The 21,081-nt window shown below is 44.8% G+C and overlaps 1 protein-coding gene across 1 annotated transcript in view; it reads right to left on the reverse strand.

Annotated features, from left to right (window-relative positions):
• Nucleotides 1-20,876, reverse strand: part of limk2 (LIM domain kinase 2) — a 59,705-nt gene extending 38,829 nt beyond the window's left edge. The window contains exons 1-2 of the mRNA XM_056284851.1: nucleotides 20,643-20,876; nucleotides 20,119-20,218 (exon numbers count right to left, since the gene is read on the reverse strand). Of these exons, the coding sequence (XP_056140826.1) occupies nucleotides 20,119-20,218; nucleotides 20,643-20,658 (116 nt within the window). The 5' untranslated portion in view covers nucleotides 20,659-20,876. The remainder of the gene's footprint in view (nucleotides 1-20,118; nucleotides 20,219-20,642) is intronic.
• Between the last annotated feature and the right edge of the window lie 205 nt (nucleotides 20,877-21,081).

The following is a 21,081-nucleotide window of genomic DNA, read 5'->3' on the forward strand; positions in this document are numbered from 1 at the left end:
GTTATAGTTTCATCTGTGTGGTGACAGAATGAATAATGAGGATCAACATTTAGCCTATATTTTACAATGACAGAATTAACGGGATAACATTTGTGCAATATTTTTCAAGACACCTCTCGCACCTTATTTGAAACAAAATAGTTCTTCGGCAATAACCATGTTTTTCCCCAGTACAAATTATTCCAAACAAAAACAGAAGCAGGTTTACTAATTGTGCCCCTCTGGATTATTTCCCTTATACATTTATTATTAGTTTTTCTACTCAAAAAAGGATCTGAATTCCCTCCATCAATTATCCAAACTGCTTATCCTGATCTCAGGGTCGTGGGGATGCTGGAGCCTATTCCAGCAGTCACTGGGTGGCAGGTGGGGAGACACCCTGGACAGGCCACAAGGCCATCACAGGGTTCTGAATTCCCTATGTATAATTCTGGTGGAGTAGCTTGAATGATATCATCTCTGGCTGACGATGACAACAGAGATTTAATACCTGACGGAATAGCATCAGACAATAGCGAATTCTCTAGGAAGTACGGGAGTGCTATATTCTGATAAGAATTCACTATATGTAAACATATGACCTTCCTTGTTAAACAACTGACAGACAAGTAGTATGCCATTATCAACCCATTTCTTAAAAAAACAATGATTTGTACTTGAAACATATATCCTGGTTATTCCAAATGTAGTATTTGTGAGGGGAAAATTTATGTTTGCAAACCACGGACCAGCTGTTTATGAAAATTTGACAGTTTTGCAGGGAGCTTTTCTATATGGTAATTACATCTTAATATAAAATTAAATCCTCCTAATGGGTCAAATACATATGTTGATATAAAGTTCCATAACGAATTTGGATTTGTCAAGTATCTTTTGATCCATTTAATTTTAAAAGTGGAGTGTAGAGTATGAAAGTCTAAAACATTGAAACCACCATCACTAAGCTTGTTAATCATTAGATTTTTTTGAATGAAATGAGATTTCCTTTAAAATCAAACCAGGTCTTATCAATTTTTGTACATATATCTTTTGAGACATCGAGAGCTGAGCTAGCATAAACAAGTCTAGATAGACCTTCTACTTTAGTGAGCAAGACTCATCCAGTTATGGTTAAGTCTCTCTGAATCTATAAATAGAATAAATCTCTGCTATAGTGAAGAAATAAATGGATTAAAGTTTTCCCTCATTCTTGCAGTTTGGTCTTTAACAACGGTGACCCCAAGGTATTTAACTTTGAATTTTACAGGAATTCCTGAAACTTCTGCATCACTGCAGGCCTTGATGGGAAGCAATTCACATTTTGATAAGTTAAGCTTGAGACCAGAAGCTGTAGAAAAGTTATCAAAGAGTTTAACTGCAATATCAATTTGAGATTTATCCTGTAGAAATACCAATCAATCAATCAATCAACCAATCAGATTTTATTTGTATAGCACTTTTAATACAAACAAATGTAACACAAAGTGCTTCACACAATAAAACAATGAAATCAATAAAATCTCCCCCCCTCACAAAAATACATATATAAAAGTACAGGCAAATTTTATAAAAGTACAAACTGTAGTGGTTATAGGGATACATAATTCCCCTTATTGAGCTAGTAGGAACGTTGGTTTACAGCTGCTGTTTTCTCGGTTCGGGTTTACAGTGATACACTTCCGCTGCACGGGTTTTTGTGTTGTTGTTGTAATGGTGAAGGAATAAATGGTGCACGTTGTGTAGCCAAAAGAGAAAGTTGTCACGACTCCTGCTTGAGCTCCTCTACACTGGTGACCCTGACGCTTGTCTCTTGGTAGTTATCAGAGACAATCTTCCAAACGAACATGGTTGACGAAATCAACGTGGTTTCTCTCAAATTGCCAGAGTTCTGGGAGTCATCGGCAACAACATGGTTCGACCAGGCGGAAGCGCAGTTTGCTATCCGCAAAATAACAGATGATGCTACTAAATACTACTACGTGGTATCGGCGCTCGGGTGTTCGACTGCAACTAGAGTGGTGAGTCTCCTTACAAATCCTCCGGCAGCAGACAAATACAAGGGGCTCAAAGATCACCTCTTGAAGATTTTTGAACTTTCCGACGCCGAGAGGGCCCACCGTCTCTTTTCTCTGCAAGGCTTGGGTAACAGCAAGTCATCCGAGCTCATGGACAAAATGCTGAATCTGCTGGGACCGGCGCACACACCTGATTTCCTCTTTGTCCAACTGTTTCTGCGACAACTGCCTGCTCAGGTGCGGGCCGCTTTGGCTAACACCAACATTACCGATTGCCGCAAGCTAGCTGAAGAAGCTGACAAGTTCTTCCTGGCCAGCCAACAGCAGCACTGCGCGTCCACGCTCACCCCTGCCCACCCCCACACGCCACCACCTGGTGACTCCATGGTGGTCGCCGCGGCAACCCCCGGTTGGCGACAGGAGCCCAGCCTGTGCTTTTACCATGCAAAGTTCGGAGCAAGGTGAAAAAGTGCAACTCCCCATGCAATTTCAGCTCGTCGGGAAATGCCAAGGCCGGCGCTCACTAGTGGCCATGGGCGTCGGCGTGGAGAACAACAGGCTACTTTTCCTGCAAGACTCCATCTCGTGGCGGCGTTTCCTATGCGACACTGGGCGCAGAGGAGTGTCGTACCTGCATTGAGTGTGGACACCCTGTCGGGCGCTCACGGCTCTCCCATGGAAGCTGCTAACGGCAGCTCTATCCATACGTACGGCACGAGGCACATTGACATGTGTTTTAACGGACAGCGGTTCAGCTGGGATTTTGTCACCGCCAACGTGGCATTTCTCCTCCTCGGTGCAGATTTTCTTTTTGCTCATGGGCTGCTGGTGGACGTCAGGAATCGACGCCTGATTGACGCCATCACCTTCATTTCACACGTGTGTGCACTCAGCGATACAGGCTCCGTCAGGCTGTCCAGCATGCTCTCCAACGAGGACGTGTTTCTCCATCTTCTCTCTGAGTTCCCTGACCTCACTCAGCCCACATTCTCGTCATCTACGACCAAACATGGGGTTGAGCACCACATCGTCACCACTGGCCCGCCGGTGCACGCCCGAGCTCGGCGCCTCAACCCGACCAAGCTCTCTGTCACCAAGGCGGAGTTTGAGAACATGGAGCGCCTCGGCATCATCCGTCGCTCCAGCAGCCCGTGGGCTTCACCCCTCCACATAGTGCCTAAGCCTGGCGGTGGGTGGTGTCCATGTGGTGACTACCATCGGCTCAATGACGCAACAACACCGGACCGCTACCCGGTCCCTCACATCCAAGATTTCTGTTGAGATATGACACCAGCGTATTTGTATGACTATGTGTTACTGTGTACTATTATTTTGTTTACGACTTTGTTTGTCCACAAGTAGGCGGTGTTGCGCTTGCATGCGCGGATTGATTACGTCACTGAGACGCCGTTCATTTTTCTTCATCTCCCCAAACTACCGAATAAACGGAGGCTGCATTTTTCCCTCCAGCAGAAGTTCGGTAGTCAGTACGATTCTTTATAACGGTTTAATAATCTACTTCATCTGCGCAGAGATAGACATAAAGTATTAGTCTAGTCTTCTAACAGGTTATGGGCCCAGATAACGTTGGATTATTTAGTAGTTTGATAAAAGAAGTACACGAAGTGTGATAACCTCGGATGGCGGGATGCGCGCAGGTTAGCACGGAGTAGCAAGTTAGCAAGTGTGAAGCTAGTTAGCATCGAGAGAAGCTATCGGGAAGCTAACGGAACGCTAAGCTAAGCTAACGCTACCTAGGGAGATGGAGCGAAAGAAGAGCAGGTGGCCCACATTCAACGGACAGGCCGATGAGTATGAACTGTGGGAAGAGCGAATGCTCTGTTGCATGCATGGTGTGGGGCTGAAAACCACCATCCTTACCGAGCCCGCGGGACCTTTGACAGCGGAAGAGCAGGCCCTAGACGAGGAGCGGAACGCGGACGCCTACTGCGCATTGGCGCCTTTATTGGACAACACAAGCTTGGGACTGATCTTCAGAGAAACGAGGAACAACGGTAGAGAGAGTCTACGGGTGTTGCGGGAACATTACATTGGTAAGGGCAGACCCCGGATTGTCACTCTGTATGTAACACTGACTGGGCTAAAGAAAGCTGATAATGAGACGATAACCGAATACATTATCCGAGCTGAACAAATCATTACGGCTCTCAAAGGGGCGGGAGAAGCACCGAGTGAGGGACTAATGATGGCCATGGTGATGAGGGGGTTACCCAAGAGATATAAGCCATTCACTCTAATGGTGACACATGGCGACAGTGAGTTGACATTGGGACAATTTAAGGCCAAATTGAGAAACTTTGAGGCGGCAGAAGATGTAGCTAATGCTACAGCATCGGACGAGACGTCCGAGAGGGTGATGAAGGCCCATGCAGCGCCTAAGAAAAAGCCAGTGAAACGCTGTGAGGGAGAAGATGATCAAACGGTGTGCTGGCGATGCGGTGACAAAGGCCATCGGAAATCGGACTGTTCATGCAGCGTGTGGTGCAGCTTCTGCCGGATCAAGGGTCACACGGACAAAGTGTGCAAGAAGAAGGACCGCGCTGATGGAGCCAGATGTGCACGCGAGCAAGGTGGCGGCGGCGGCGGTGGTCACGGAGCAGGTCGAGGTCAGGGACCAGGGAATACTGCGGAAGAAGAGAACTACATCTTCAGAGTGCAGGCTGGAGAGACCAGCTCAGCAGGACCAGGACGATGGCAACAGTTCAAACCAGGATTGATTGTGGACTGTGGGGCTTCTTCCCACATAGTCAATGATAAGAAGAAGTTCAAGAGCTTTGACAGCTCGTTCGAGCCAGAGAAACACTGCATGGAGCTGGCGGATGGTAAGCGCACCTTTGGTGTGGTGCAGGGCAGGGGAGATGCTACGGTATGTCTGCTCGACAGTGAGGGGCGACGGTGTAGAGTGACACTGCGGAACGCACTATATATTCCATCGTACCCCCAAGAGCTCTTCTCTGTGAAGTCTGCGACAGCACATGGAGCCAGTGTGTTCTTCGAAGAGGGCAGAGGTGCCCTGATGTCACCGGATGGTACCAGGTTTGACATTTTTGTACTGGGGAAAATGTACTATTTGCAAACTGAATGTGTTGTTGAAAAGTGCCATGTGAGCCATGATATAGAAACTTGGCATGAGATAATGGGCCACTGCAACTATGATGATATCATAAAGCTACAGGATATCACTGATGGTATAAATATAAAGGGTAAAGTGTGTAAACCTGACAAAGAGTGTGCAGTATGCATAGAAGGGAAGTTTACCCAAAACAGGAACAGGAAATCTACAGACAAAGCCAAGACACCACTGGAGTTGGTAAACACTGATTTAGCCGGTCCTGTGGCAAACGAGTCCATTAATGGTTTCAGGTACATGCAATCATTTACAGATGTGTGCACAGGGGCTGTGTGTGTTTATTTCTTAAAAACAAAGAGTGACACAGTGCAAGTGACCGAGAAATTTCTGGCAGATGTAGCTCCCTATGGGACAGTGAAATGCATAAGGTCAGATAATGGAACTGAGTTTACAGGCAAGGAGTTTCAAACCCTGTTGAGATGGAACAAAATAAGACATGAGACGTCCTGCCCATACTCTCCCCATCAAAATGGCGTTGCAGAGAGAGAAGGACGCACACTATTCGAGATGGCAAGGTGTATGCTAATAGATAGTGGTCTACCAAAGAGCCTCTGGCATTATGCTGTACAGGAGGCAGCCCACACCAGAAACAGATGCTTCAACAAGCACACAGGCACTACGCCATACACGGCAATGACAGGAAAAAAGTGCAACATGGCTAGAATGCAAAAGTTCGGGACAGAATGCTATGCTTACCAGCAGGACAAGGGAAAGTTAGATTCTAGATGTGAGAGGGGGCGTTTTGTAGGACATGATAAGAACAGCCCGGCCTACCTAGTCTACTACCCTGACCAAGAGAAAGTACAGAAACACAGACTAGTTAAGTTTATACACAAGGCGACTAGTGAAAATTATACTCAGACACCAGGTCTGCACCCAGAAGACTGGGTAAGAGAGAGAAAGTCTGTTGAGACAGCTGCAACTCAGCCTAGATTACAGACTGACGGTACACAGTCAGCACCCGAGGATGATGACGAGGAGCACCCAAGGGTGACATCACAAGCCTCAGCCAGTGGGAGGTACCCCCAAAGGGAATGCAACCCTCCGAGATACCTGATTGACTATAGTCAGGGCGACAGTGATGACAGCTCACTCACTACTATAGATTATGCATACAGGGCAGTGTGCGGTGTCCCTCTGACCTTTAAAGAGGCCATGGAATCGCCAGAATCAGAAAAGTGGTCCAGGGCGATGGACGAGGAAATGGAGTCTCTAAGAGACAACAAAACATTCACCCTTACGAAATTGCCAGAGGGCAAGAAAACAGTGGGAGGAAGGTGGGTGTATTCGATAAAGACAGATATAGACGGACACGACAAGTACAAGGCTAGATTTGTAGCAAAGGGATATAGCCAGAGAGCTGGGGTGGATTATGGGGAGACATTTTCGCCAACAGCCAACCTAACAAGTGTTCGAGTGCTTCTACAGAAGGCGGCTCAGTATGACTTGATTTTACACCAGATGGATGTAAAGACGGCCTATCTTCATGCCCCCATAGACTATGACATATACATAGAACAACCTGAGGTTTATATTGAGAAGGGAGAAAAACTAGTGTGTAAACTAGAGAAGTCAATCTACGGCCTCAAGCAGTCTGGCCGCAATTGGAACTTACTGTTACACGAGTGTTTGACAGGTGATGGTTTTACACAAAACCAATCAGACCATTGTGTGTACTCCAAGGAGTCAAAGGAAAGGATTTCATTGGTGTATTGCCCTACAGACGAAATGGTTGCGGATGTAATGACGAAGCCCGCATCCAAGGTAAAACTGAAGACATTTGCTAAGGCAATGTTTGGTGTGTGAAATGTGAGTGGTATGGGTTATACCAAGTTTTATTTTTATTTTTGTTCTATGAATAAGAAAAGGTATACAGTAAGCTCATGATTCGTAAGTGGGAGTGTTGAGATATGACACCAGCGTATTTGTATGACTATGTGTTACTGTGTACTATTATTTTGTTTGTCCACAAGTGGGCGGTGTTGCGCTTGCATGCGCGGATTGATTACGTCACTGAGACGCCGTTCATTTTTCTTCATCTCCCCAAACTACCGAATAAATGGAGGCTGCATTTTTCCCTCCAGCAGAAGTTCGGTAGTCAGTACGATTCTTTATAACGGTTTAATAATCTACTTCATCTGCGCAGAGATAGACATAAAGTATTAGTCTAGTCTTCTAACAATTTCTCTGCCCACCTGGCTGGGAAAGTGATCTTTTCCAAGGTGAACCTCGTCCATGGATACCACCAGGTGCCCGTCCATCCCACTGATGTCCCCAAAACGGCTGTGACAACTCCGTTTGGACTGTTCCGAGTTCCTGCGCATGCCGTTTGGGCTCAAAAACGCCGCGCAGTCCTTCCAACGCCTCATGGACTCAGTGTTGCGGGACCTGCCTTTCCTCTTTGTGTACCTGGATGACATCCTGGTCACTAGCGCCTCCATATCCGAGCACTTGTCCCACCTCAGAGCCCTTTTCGAGAGGCTCAGCCTGCACGGATTGATAGTTAACCCGCCCAAATGCCAGTTTGGTCTGAGCACCATCGACTTCCTGGGCCACCGGGTCACCAAGGACGGGGCGGCCCCCCTTCCAACTAAGGTGGAGGCCATCACAGACTTTCCACGCCCACACACGGCCCAGTCCCTCCGGGAGTTCATTGGCATGGTGTCCTTCTACCACCGGTTCATCCCCCGGGCTGCCGATCATCTCCGCCCCCTATACGAGGCTCTGAAAGGCACAGCCCCCAAACACACCGTGGACTGGTCTACAGAGAGGGACAAGGCTTTTAAGGATGTGAAGGCCGCCCTGGCTGACGCGGCGATGCTGGCACACCCTGTGTCTGGAGCGCCCATTGCCATCACAACGGATGCTTCGGACTACACTGTCGGCGTGGTTTACGAGCAGTGGGTGAGCGGCGCGTGGCAGCCGCTTGCCTTGTTCAGCCAGCAGTTGAACCTGAGAGAGCGCAAATACAGCACCTTTGATCGTGAGCTGCTTGGCCTTTTCCTCGCTGTTAGGCACTTTCGTTTCCTACTGGAGGGCCGTCAGTTCACGGCTTTCGTCGATCACAAACCACTGGTGTTCGCGATGGCCAAGGTGGCAGAGCTGTGGTCAGCCCACCAGCAGTGACAGTTGGCCTACATCTCAGAGTTTACCACCGACGTGAGGCATGTCGCTGGGAAGTCCAACCCGGTCGCCGACTGTCTCTCCCGGGCCATCGCTGGTGCCGCCCATTTGGGACTCGACTACAGCCAGATGGCGGCTGACCAGGCCGCCGACCCAGGAGTGCAGGCATGCAGGACTGCCGTCACAGGGCTGCAATTGGAGGATGTGGCTTTCGACGACGCCAGCGCCATGCTCCTGTGCGACGTCTCTACGGGTCAGCCCCGACCCGTCGTTCCGAGTGCTTGGAGGCGGCGGGTCTTCGACGCAGTCCATGGGCTGTCTCACCCTGGCAGAAAGCCTTCATAGAGGTTGGTGGTGGCAAAGTTTGTCTGGCATGGACTCAAAAAGGATGTGAGGGACTGGGCTGACACTTGTGTGGAGTGCCAACGCTCCAAAGTGCTCCGGCACGTCAAAGCGCCCCTGATACCTTTCACGGTACCTGAGAGGAGGTTCGACCATGTGAATGTGGACCTGGTAGGCCCCCCTACCCCCCTCCTGTGGTTTCACATACCTGCTCACCATGGTCGACAGGACCATGCGATGGCCAGAGGCCGTCCCGCTTTCATCCACGACAGCACCTGAGGTTGCCCGAGCGTTCATCGGAACCTGGGTCGCCCGCTTTGGCACCCCATCTGACCTCTCCTCGGACAGAGGGCCGCAATTCTCGTCAGCGCTCTGGGAGGAGATCGCCGCGGGTTTAGGGGTGAGGCTCCATCGCACCACAGCGTATCACCCTCAAGCTAATGGATTGGTCGAGAAGTTCCAGAAAGAGAATGAAACTATTATCTAGTACAAAATCTGAATAGTCTAAGATATCAAGGACGAGTCTTATATTATCAATTATGTATCTGCAAGACATAAAGCCATTTTGAGATTCATCAATAATGTAATTTAGGACTTTCTTTAATTTATTGGCTAGACATAATGCAATAATCCTATAATCAATGTTTAGCAATGAAATGGGATGCCAATTAGCCAATATTAGGACATCTTTCTGGGGTTTTGGGATAGAGTAATTAAACCTTGGCATAGTAAAGGAGGGAGTTCTTCATTGTTTAAACTCTCAATAGAAACATTAAGTAGAAAGGGGGCAAGCTCTGCAAAAGACATTTTATAAAATTCATGTCAACCCATCTACTCCAGGGGATTTGTTCAATTCAAGTTTCTTAATAGCATCCTTAATTTCCTCAATAGTGATTGGGGCATCACATATTGTTTTGTTAACATCTCCAATGGGGCAGCGTCCATAAGCTATTTTTAGCCCTTCCCGAGCGGAAGCCGAAGCTTCGCAGTAAATGGAAGTCAGACATCGGATGCACTAGACTACATTAGAAGTAAGCAGTTTGTTGTAATATTCTTTGTTTTTTGCGTAATTTTTTGCCGTTTTCACTTATGGCAGCATATATATATGAGTTGGTGCTGTAAACACAGCCATGCTGTACTATATAACATGCTCCTCATGTCTGACTTCCTGTGATGCATCCATAGCAACAGCGATGCTGTGACAGCACTCGGACGCTGCCCCATTGACTTAACCTCACCTAAAGAATTGAAGACATCTTCCATTTCAGCTGTTGATAAGTTCGTTTTTTATTGAGTTTTATAATAATTTTCACAAATTTTAGCAATGACTTTTGGATTGTCAACAACAGTGCCATGTAGGGAAAGTCTTGTTATGCCATTTTTATTTTGTCTTTGTTTCTCCAATTTAAAGAAGTAACTGGAGTTGTTCCCCCTCTTCGATCCACTTAGCCCTTGAGCGTATAAAAGCTCCTTTGGCTTTGTTGATGTATAACTGATCTAGCTCATTTGCAGTGTTTGCAATTGTGCTCTTTGAATCCCAGACATGTTTTCAGGCAATATACAAGGAAATTATTTCAACAATCAAATCATTTTCTTCCTTTTTCTTATCTTTTTTTAATATTAGCATCCATCTCCATTAAAAGTTTCCTTAATTCAAATTTTAGAAGATCCCAATATTTCCTGTAAGCCGTTTCATTTTCTGCCATTATCAGGTACTCAGTTATTTTATTTTTAATAAGTAAATTTAGGGATTCATTTAGTATTAGTGAATTATTAAGCTTCCAACAAGTAGGAGTCCTTTTATTTACTTCATGTGATGACATATTCATGTTCAATAGAATGGCTTTATGGTCTGTTAGAGGTGTCAGAATAATTTCAGCTTTACAATGCGAGTAGGATAAAGAATCCGATATTAACCAAAGATCAATTCTCGGCTGTAAAGAGCCAGACTTGTTTTTCCAGGTAAATACTTTAGAATTGGGATTGCAGACTCTCCATATATCAATTAAGCCTCTCTCATTCATAAAGTCAATTATAAGAGAGTTTTCTTTTTGTCTACTTGGCCATCTGTCGACTTTATCATTTACAGTAACATTGAAATCTTTACCCAAAATAATTTTCATAGAGAATTTTCCTAAAAGAGCATCTATATTTGTACTTAAAGTTTCAAACAACTACTTGTTTTCCATAGCACTGTTAAAGCCATAAACATTACCAATCAGAAAAATCTGGTTATTGTAGGACAGAACCATACGAATGTAGTGTCCATATGGGTCAGCTTGAGTGAGGATGATCTTACCACTGAATTTGTGCTTAAGAATTAGTGTTCCTGCTGAACGCCGATTTCCATGTGACATCCACAAGTCTTCCCCCATTGTGATTGCCAAAAGTTATAATCTTCAACAACAAAATGAGTTTCCTGGATCAGACAAAGGTCAGCATCAAAGTTTTTTGGATAAAGAAACAATGCCTTTCATTTAGTAATGTCTCTCAAACCTTGAGCATTAACTGAAAAGAACTTTATAAAGGAAATTATTAAACAAAACAAATGTCACTGTAACCTGAAAGCTGGTTAGGTGCAGAAAGTAGAACTTATCCTCCTAGCTGAAACCGTATGCGAGCATCTGATCAGCCAGTGTATCTCCTTGTTATCTACAAAGGCTCTGCCTCCAACAAAGTAGGCAATCTTCTTCTCCTGACGGGCTTGCTTGATTATTGGCCACAGTCGGTTCTGTTTTTCGCGATCCTCCAGAGTGAGATCCTGCTAGAAAGGGAGATTTCTTTGCTTCAGGTACTCAGAGTGTTTGGACATCTTCCAGATCATGTTGCGAAAATGCATCATAGAAAACTGAAGGACGATATCGCGGGCTTTTGCTTTGGCTGGGTGTTTTCTACCAAGCCTGTGAACTGAATCAATTACTACCTGAAACTTCTCTTTATAGCCTGGAGCCACGTTTTGGCATATGTCGATCACCATTCTCACTTCCTACCCTTCTTCTTCAGGGAGACCATGTAGGTGCAGATTCCACCTCCTTTTATAGCGCACCAACTCCAAAACTTTGTTTTCCAAGGACTGGAGTTTTTCTTTGGCCTTGCAGACTCTATCCACCGTGTGTTGTATTGTACCTTTTAGAGTGCATCCGGAAAGTATTCACACCCATTCACCTTCCCCACATTTTGTTGTTACAGCCTTATTCCAAAATGGATTAAATTCCTTTTTTTCCCCTCATCAATCTACATACAATACCCCATAATGACAAAGCAAAAAAGGTTTCTTAGAAATTTTTGCAAATTTATTAAAAACAAAAAACTGAAATATTGCATGTACATAAGTATTCACACCCTTTACTCAGTACTTGGTTGAGGCACCCTTGGCAGCGATTACAGCCTCAAGTCTTCTTGGGTATGAAGCTAGAAGCTTGGCACACCTATAGTTGGGGTATTTCTCCCATTCTTCTCTGCAGATGCTCTCGAACTCTGTAAGGTTAGATGGGGAGCGTCGCTGCACAGCTATTTTCAGGTCTTTCCAGAGATGTTCAATGGGCCTCAAGTCTGGGCTCTGGCTGGGCTACTCAAGGACATTCACAGACTTGTCCCGAAGCCACTCCTTCATTGTCTTGGCTGTGTGCTTAGGGTCGTTGTCATGTTGAAAGGTAAAACTTCGCCCCAGTCTGAGGTCCTGAGCGCTCTGGAGCAGGTTTTCATCAAGGATCTCTCTGTACTTTGCTCCATTCATCTTTCCCTCGATCCTGACTAGTCTCCCAGTTCCTGCCGCTGAAGAACATCCCCATAGCATGATGCTGCCACCACCATGCTTCACTGTAGGGATGGTATTAGCAAGGTGATGAGGGGTGCCTGGTTTCCTCCAGACGTGACGTTTGGCATTCAGGCCAAAGAGTTCAATCTTGGTTTCATCAGACCAGAGAATCTTGTTTCTCATGGTCCGAGAGTCCTTCACGTGCTTTCTGGCAAACTCCAAGCGGGCTGTCATGTGCCTTTTACTGAGCAGAGGCTTCCGTCTGGCCACTCTACCATAAAGGAGTGGTGGAGTGCTGCAGAGATGATTGTCCTTCTGGAAGGTTCTCCCATCTCCACAGAGGAACGCTGGAGCTCTGTCAGAGTGACCATCGGGTTCTTGGTCACCTCCCTGACCAAGGCCCTTCTCCCCCGATTGCTCAGTTTGGCTGGGCGGCCAGCTCTAGGAAGAGTCCTGGTGGATCCAAACTTCTTCCATTTACGAATGATGGAGACCACTGTGCTCTTCGGGACCTTCAAAGCTGTAGACATTTTTTGGTACCCTTCCCCAGACCTGTGCCTCGATACAATCCTGTCTCGGAGGTCCACAGACAATTCCTTTGACTTGATGGATTGGTTTCTGCTCTGACATGCACTGTCAACAGTGGGACCTCACATATATAGACAGGTGTGCGCCTTTCGAAATCATGTCCGATCAATTGAATTTACTACAGGTGGACTCCAATCAAGATGTAGAAACATCTCAAGGAAGATCAGTGGAATTAGGATGAACCTGAGCTCAATTTTGAGTGTCATAGCAAAGGGTGTGTATACTTATGTACATGCAATATTCCAGTTTTTTATTTTTAATAAATTTGCAAAAATTTCTACAAAACCTTTTTCAGTTTGTCATTATGGGGTATTGTATGTAGATTGATGAGGAAAAAAAAGGAATTTAATCCATTTTGGAATAAGGCTGTAACATAACAAAATGTGGGGAAAGTGAAGGGGTGCGAATACTTTCCAGATGCACTTTATATCTTGCATGTCAGCAGAGAGGAAGTTGATTGAAGATTTGAGTTCCTCAATAGATTTTCCAATCGAAGAGCCTGGCTCCTCGATAGCTAGCTTGAGCACAGCCATGATGTTGTCTGCCGTTTCTTGTTCCACTTCCCCTTTTTTTGAATGAGGCGATTCTTTTGGGAGTAGCGGGTGAGAGACCTTCACTTTTGTGCTTAGCTGAATAAGTGTGAGACATTACTTCAAATCAGCAGAATAAGTCTTTGATGCTACTTTTCTGTGTAAGTTGGAGGAAAGTTACAAAAAAGTGTCTACCACTCTGCCGCCATCTTGGCCGCCCCCATGATCGTTGTCACTGCATCAGTCTTAAATAAGGTGTGGGGCCCAGACGCAGACGTCATGACTGCCAGCCAATCAGGGCTGGTGTAGTGGTACAAGTGCTTCTGTGAATACGTGAGGGGGCGTGTCCCATAGAGACATCGAAATGAATGTTATGAAAGAACATATCACTTTGCCTAATCTTCTCTATGGGTTTCAACACACTCCAATGGGGCAAATGCTTAAGGCCTCAAAAATCATATTCGCTTTCTGAAAACAGCACATTCACAGTGTAGTCATGCAAATCTTAATAGGTTTGATTTAAAAACAAACTGGCCGGCACAGTGGCACAGTGGTTAGTGCGGTCGCCTCAGAGCAAGGTCCTGGGTTCGAGCCCCGGGGTAGTCCAACCTTGATGGGTCGTCCTGGGTTGTCCTCTGTGTGGAGTTTGCATGTTCTCCCTGTGTCTGCGTGGGTTTCCTCCAGGGGCTCCGGTTTCCTCCCACAGTCCAAAGACATGTAGGTCAGGTGAATCGGCCATACGAAATTGCCCCTAGGTATGAATGTGTGTGTGTGTGTGTGTGTGTCGGCCCTGTGATGGCCTGGCAGCCCGTCCAGGGTGTCTTCCCGCCTGCCGCCCAGTGACTGTTAGAATGGGCTCCGGCGTCCCCGCGACCCTGAGAGCAGGATAAGCGGTTCAGATGGATGGATGGATAAAAACAAACTGTTCCAAACCTTGCTTTCTATCAAGTTAGCACTTTATTATGCACTTCTGCAAGTACATTTTCCTTGCGAAATCCACACCAGTCTCTGCAAGAATGTGGTCGTAACCAACACTACGGGACTGTCTGGCTACAGGACTCTGCTCTCATGTGTGGAAGTACAAAATGGTTTCAAATCACGTCAAATTTTGCTCAAAACATATTCTCAAGAAGCATAAAATTTTTGAAAAGGAGATTTATCGCAGATTTCAAAGGCTTAAATTGGGGATAAGTGATCCTGAGCAGAAGTCAGCAGGAGCTAGCTATGTTTTGAAAACATCCTGCAAAAAAATCCACCCCCTCACTTCTGCCTAAGAGCCTTGTGAATGTGCAACTGATTTATAGCAAGTATGGACCAATGGAGATGCTGACTTGCAAAGAACTTTCCTGATTGGCTGATAAGAAGCGTGTACAGAGAACATTTTCTGTCTCCGTTTATGATGCCAAAGGCAGCCACAGAGACCCGAGTTTTTTTCTTGGTGCATCAGTCAGGGATGGGCAACATGACCCAGAAAGGGCCAGTGTGGGTGCAGGTCTTTGTTCCAACCAAGCTGTTACACACCTGATTCTATTAATCAACCAATAGTCTTTGCTAAGGACCTTGATTTGTAGACTCAGGTGTGTACCTGCTTGATTGGAACAAAGACCTGAACCCACACCGGCCCTTTCTGGCTCATGTTGCCCCTCCCTGATTATTCTACTTACTTGATAGCTGTCAGGATGTAGAAAGAGTTTCTGAAAATATTATGAAAAGTTTTCAAAAACTGCTGTTAGCCAATTTAAGCAACTGCCTGTTGGACTGTGTTGAAATCTAGCAAGAAGATTCAGTGAAGTGCTACTTTTCTCTATACTGAAGCCATCTCTGAAGTTTTTCCTGAGCAATTAAAAATGATGCCCGACTACATTTTAATGAGATATGGGTTCAAAAATAGTGAACCTGTCCTTTAAAGCATTTTCAAAACAATAATTTGGATAAACGCCATACAACGAAATCATTCAAATTATATACAAAAAAATAGGTTCTACTTTAATTAGCAAGAGCATTAAAGGCTTGATGGGACAATGCTTTAAAGAGGTTGGGGTTGAAAATATTGAGCCTAAACCTATTTAAGTAATTTAACTGCTGTAGATTGTCAAACTAATAATGGGAAGCTGCTCTCTTCTCTTAAACAGTGGCGCAGTGGTTAGCGCTGTCAACACACAACAAGAAGGTCCTGGGTTTGAACCCCGGGGTTGTCCAACCTTGGGGGTCATCCCAGGTCATCCTCTGTGTGGAGTTTGCATGTTCTCCCCATCCATGTCTGTGGTGGGTTTTCTCCGGGTGCTCCGGTTTCCCCCACCATCAAAAAAAAAAGACACGCATGTTAGGGCTAGTACTCCTGTCTGTGCCCTTGACCAAGGCATGGCAAGGCGAACTGGAGTTGGTCCCCGGGTGCTGCACAGCAGCTGCCCACTGCTCCTAGCTATACAGCTAGAATGGGTTAAATGCAGAGCATAATTTCCCTATGTGGATCAAGAGTATATCAAAATAAAAGAAAAAACTTACAGTTTTTGCATGTTGATGCTCCATGCAGGGCCAAGGAGTATTTAAAAGTAATAAAGAAGTACTGGCATGTTTCACTGAGAACTGTTTGGCCTTTACGATTGTGTGTAAGAGACCCAAAATTAAAACTGAAGGCAAATAGAAAGCACATATTATTTTAAAAGGATGCAATGTGAAAAATATCAGATGGTGGTTGAAGTGGCTGTGGTGGCTCTCTGTACTGATGTCCTTGCCAAGAATTTTGCCAGAGTTGAAGTGTTCTGTTCAGTGCTGGATTCAGTCATATAGACGGAGTACATTCATTTCTCTTTTGAGACGCCAAGGGGGAGGGGAAACACTAGGTTTCAGCCAGCGGTCTTAACCACTACATTACAACTGGGCATATTAATGTTTTATTCTTTAACATCAAGTTGCATTAATCATATTCAAATATTGTTAAACATCCTTATGTAGACGTGTGTGATTAAAAGATCCCATCTACTATTCTCCCACTGATGAAGGCAAAAACCTAACACACGGGGGGGAAAAACCCCACATGAACAGGAAGAGGGGAAAAAAGGTTCAGTCTGATTCTTTGCAGAGTAGGATGATGTGAGGAAGTGGTGCTGAAAGTCGGCCAAGATAAAGATCACATTAATGAAAGGAGCTGTATGGACAGCGCTGCCTTCGCCACAGCTGGACTACTGCTTACATCCTTCTAGAAATCTTGTCCGACGGACCGTTGAAAAGATCATACCATCAAGATACAGAGCCAGACAAAACAAATGACTACAATCAAAAGCCCTTTTCCACAACACATACACACACACACTTTTCTCCAAAAACAAGGGTACATATGCATACAGATGCTGGCATGAAATGCTGAATCACCTTAGAGGGCAACAGAAAGATAGACACAGGTGTGAAGACACAGGTGTGAAGAAAGCCTTATTTATATACACTGGTATTTATGACACATTCAGTACGATGTCTCCAGGTGTGGACGCAAATAACAAAAGATTCACTTTGACAACTTTGGACGAATCCTGTCAAGTTAGCTCGTGTTCTGTTCATCACGGCATGACAAGCCACATTTTTGGACAAAAGGGCCATAGCGGTCAGAACACAAGATTTTCCATGAAGTTATCATTATTATCTGCACTGAAGCATCTGGACAATAGGGCTGGGCAATAATTCAGTTTAACTGTTCATCATTGTTCCAATGGTATTTAATTGGGATGAAATTTGGAAACATTCATACTCTCATACACAATTGCGTTGTCTGAATCAATGATAGCAAGAATCTACTAGCTAAGATTTCTTACAGAATGAGGTCTGAAATATTCAAGGGAACATTGTTTGAAAACTAATTTTGGTTTGATATTATACTTAACATTGCCAAATAATTCAAGGTGGTAAACCTCAGCTGGATTCTTAAACATGTGTATGCAGATACTGTCATATTGATATTGTGGAAAAATTTCTATGATTATCAAAATTATAACATATTCCATTCAGCTCGACAAGCAAAGAGAATGAGGAAGGGGGCACGCTAAATTCAGGCAGTTCTCTAGACAATGCAATGGACTTGCCTTTACAAACACTAAAATGTAAACATTACTCATTTCCTTAAAAATCAACATTCCTCGTGGACTGCATTCCTTTGTTGGAGTATGTAGGGACAAACAGGGAGGGCCTTTAAAACTGGCCTTGACAACTTATAGAAAGAATCTTTCACTTTTCACAGGTTCTTATCTCTTTATCTCTGACTGCTGTGCTCCAAATGTTCTCCATAAATACCCCTCTCCAAGAAGAGGAAGAGAGAGTCTCCCCCAGCTGAATGAGAAGGGCAGGTTGTGTTGTAAATAAAAGCTGGAGCGGAAAACAGAACACACACTAAGAATTGCTCTTTATCTCAGTCTGTACATCTGTACAAAAACAGCTCTAGCAATTCCCAACTTCATAAAATCTAAAATATATACCATTCAAGTCTTTAGTACAGTTAACACACATTTTAAAACAAACTGTGGGAAGTGGCACCAACACCAAAAATTGGAAGAACTGGTAAAGGTAAACAGGTTTTTCAGGGTTCATACATGTCTTCTGTGTGTGTGTGTGTGTGTGTGCACGCGCGTGCGCATGCACACGTGCATGGAGGTGTTTTTACCACTTTATGGTTCTCATGGCTTTTGGATTAATATTTTCACAGAAGTCCCGTGGAAAAAAAGGGATGATGACTAATGATGACTACTTACTGTATTGGAAGATTGGGAATCACATTAATATTGAGTGTGTCACTCAAAGGATCATAATAATTTGAACATCTTTAACTCTTGGCCAATTTCCACCTCTACTTGCCCATCCATCTTTTTCTTGGGAATACAACAAAGGATTCTGCAGTCAAAGTCTGGGACAGTGAACCCACACCTCTGAATCGCTGTCTAGGAATGCAGCAGTGCCGAACGCAGCGTGGTAGAGTCTGCTGTTACCTATAGGCCTCAATGACAGTGCCAGGTTTACTGGAACAAGAATAACGTCAGCCTTCAGCAATGTTACACAAGGTAGAGGTACATGGAGCGAACCATGTGGACAGCAGACAATAGGAACAACACAGGGGGTAAGATTAACAAAGATCTTTTTGGGAGGGTTTCAGTTAGCACTGTCCTCAAAATGGAGTGGACGAATATTTTCTTCCCTGTGAGCTAAATAAATCCTGTAATGAAACAGAAAAACACTTCTTTAAGTGTCAAGTCTCAAGTGGTGGCAAAAGCCACAGTTGTCAGGAAGAAATGGCAATTTTTTAGCTGGAGGGTTTGTCCTCAGAGAACAAAGCAACACACTTCATTAAAAGACATGAAAAAGTCAACAAGGCCTTGTAAAATATTCTTCATCTACTGGTTTTATTTGGTAGAAATAAAACTGAGGCAGATTCCAGATAAGATGATGTTATGCACAAGGTGGCCAAACGTTGGGGGGGGTGTAAAAAAGACAATTGAAAAGAGAGACTTTTATTTGTCTCTACACCTCTCTCCTTTTATCAAGACTTACTTAAGCACTTTGAAATGCACTATAGCGTCGGATAAGATCCTCTTGTTAGAAGGGGTGAAAATCATTGAAGATTTTCTTGAAATACAAAAGGCACGCACTATTTCAGCTGTCAAACTGGACAACTTCCAGTCAAAGCAAAATCCTTTCTATTGTTACATCTTTATTTTGGGAAATGCCAAAGCATCCAGTGCCAAACTCCCGTCAATAAGAGTGGTCTTGCTGAGGGAGAGAGTCACTGAGTAAGATCCCTGCTTGATGAAGCCCCTTTCAACAATCAAGACACTCTTAAAACCTCTTATGCAATGTCTGTGGTAACTAAACACAGCAAGTGTGGAGACACACACACACACACACACACACACACACACACACACAACACACACACACACATCCCTAACAAAGCTGCCATAACTGCCCTACATTCCCTCCCCAGCATGACAGCAGTGAAAACCATCAGCATTCATTAGCAAAAGTTTAAGAAATCCCTTCTTTAAAAGGGAATTCAAAATCTGATTTTGTCTTCTCTCACGTTAGTATCCTATCACAGGTCTGTAGATGTCTCCCTATGGGGTACTGACATGCCAAAAGCACGTCAAAGAGTTCATGTCAACTCTGGGCCTGGAAATCATTAAGCCTTAGAGCCAATGACAAAATATCTGGGCAAAGTTCTCTACTTTAAAGCAGGATTTTTCCCCTTTTTTTCTGGCTGATCGAGATTCATGAACTAGGAACTGTCCTATGTAAACACATGTGTGTTTGGCTGCAGCACATATGGTAGGACCAACACTAGCAGGAGGTGGCATCCCCAACGACGCACGTTTTTCCTCAACATGCCACATGAACTACATAAGAAAAATGAAAACAGAGGCCTAACATTTTGGCTGTGAAACAGAACCTTCTGGGATTTCCCACAAGGCCTTTACTATGCACACCACAGACCAACCAGAAGGCCCGAGAGGAACAATTATCTCCATTTCAGTGCAATTCCTTTCCTCTTTTTCAGTGATGACAAAGCATTCACGGTCAGTGCAAACAAATTGTGAGACACACAAAAGACTTGGACTCTCGCTGACCTGTCTAAAATAGCATCATTTTAACACTTACTGAAAGCAGGCGTTGTGCCAGGTGTCTTGGAGAACCTTCATGTGAAAGGAGTCCTGGATTCTTCCTCCGCATCCGGCGCAGTGATGTCCATCTGTACCTGCTACAGGAGATGGATTACTGTCCCCCACGCACGATGCACTTGTTTAGAAAATACACTATGATGAGCTAAACTTGGAAAGTAACACTACTTTGAAAGAGAAGATGCTGTGGGACATGCGACGGGGCGCAACGACACACTCACTCCACTAAATACAAACTTAATTAACTGGTGTGTGTGTGTGTGTGTGTGTGTGTGATACTTTTTAGCGAGTTAGCGCAGCAAAAGGGCCACTTCAGCGGCACTGCAAACACCGACGTTATTCACATAAACATGCTGTATGACACAGACGAGCGGACCAACGTGTCCTCATTTTATTGACGAGATCGCGTAAAATGGCAAAAGACGGATGGAGGCTAAATGTTTGGCTACGATCAAAACAAAGCCAGCCCAAGTACGGGGCCATTAAATCTCCGGATTTGCTCACCTTCTGGTGTCTCCATCTAATTGCAACGAGCGTCGTCGATGTTCAGCCCTTCGGGAAAGTTTTCATACTCGAGCAGAAAGATTACGATGCACCGACGGACGCTTCATGCTACCCCCGCACGCATTCGAGACTCGAAATATCCCTTTATTGAATGTTAACTTAAAAACGAAATAAATCAAAAAAGTCCGCCTTGCTTTCCAAAGAGAGGAAATAATTGCTTCGGAGGAGGCTTTTTTTCTTGTGTGCAGGATAACTGACGTAATGCTCTGAATTCCTGTACGGAGAGCGGAAGGGCTCTAACTGCAGCACCTGGAAGCATGAGAAAAGTCTCCGGGAGCCTGGATGCGATGCAATAACAGTGGCGCCATCTACTGCAAATATTGACGCACTGCGCAAACCTTAACGTTTCTTTTGGACGAGCGCACCAGTATGGATACAC

The sequence above is a fragment of the Lampris incognitus genome, chromosome 1 (genome assembly GCF_029633865.1).
Source record: "Lampris incognitus isolate fLamInc1 chromosome 1, fLamInc1.hap2, whole genome shotgun sequence".
In the NCBI taxonomy this organism is placed as follows: Eukaryota; Metazoa; Chordata; class Actinopteri; order Lampriformes; family Lampridae; genus Lampris; species Lampris incognitus.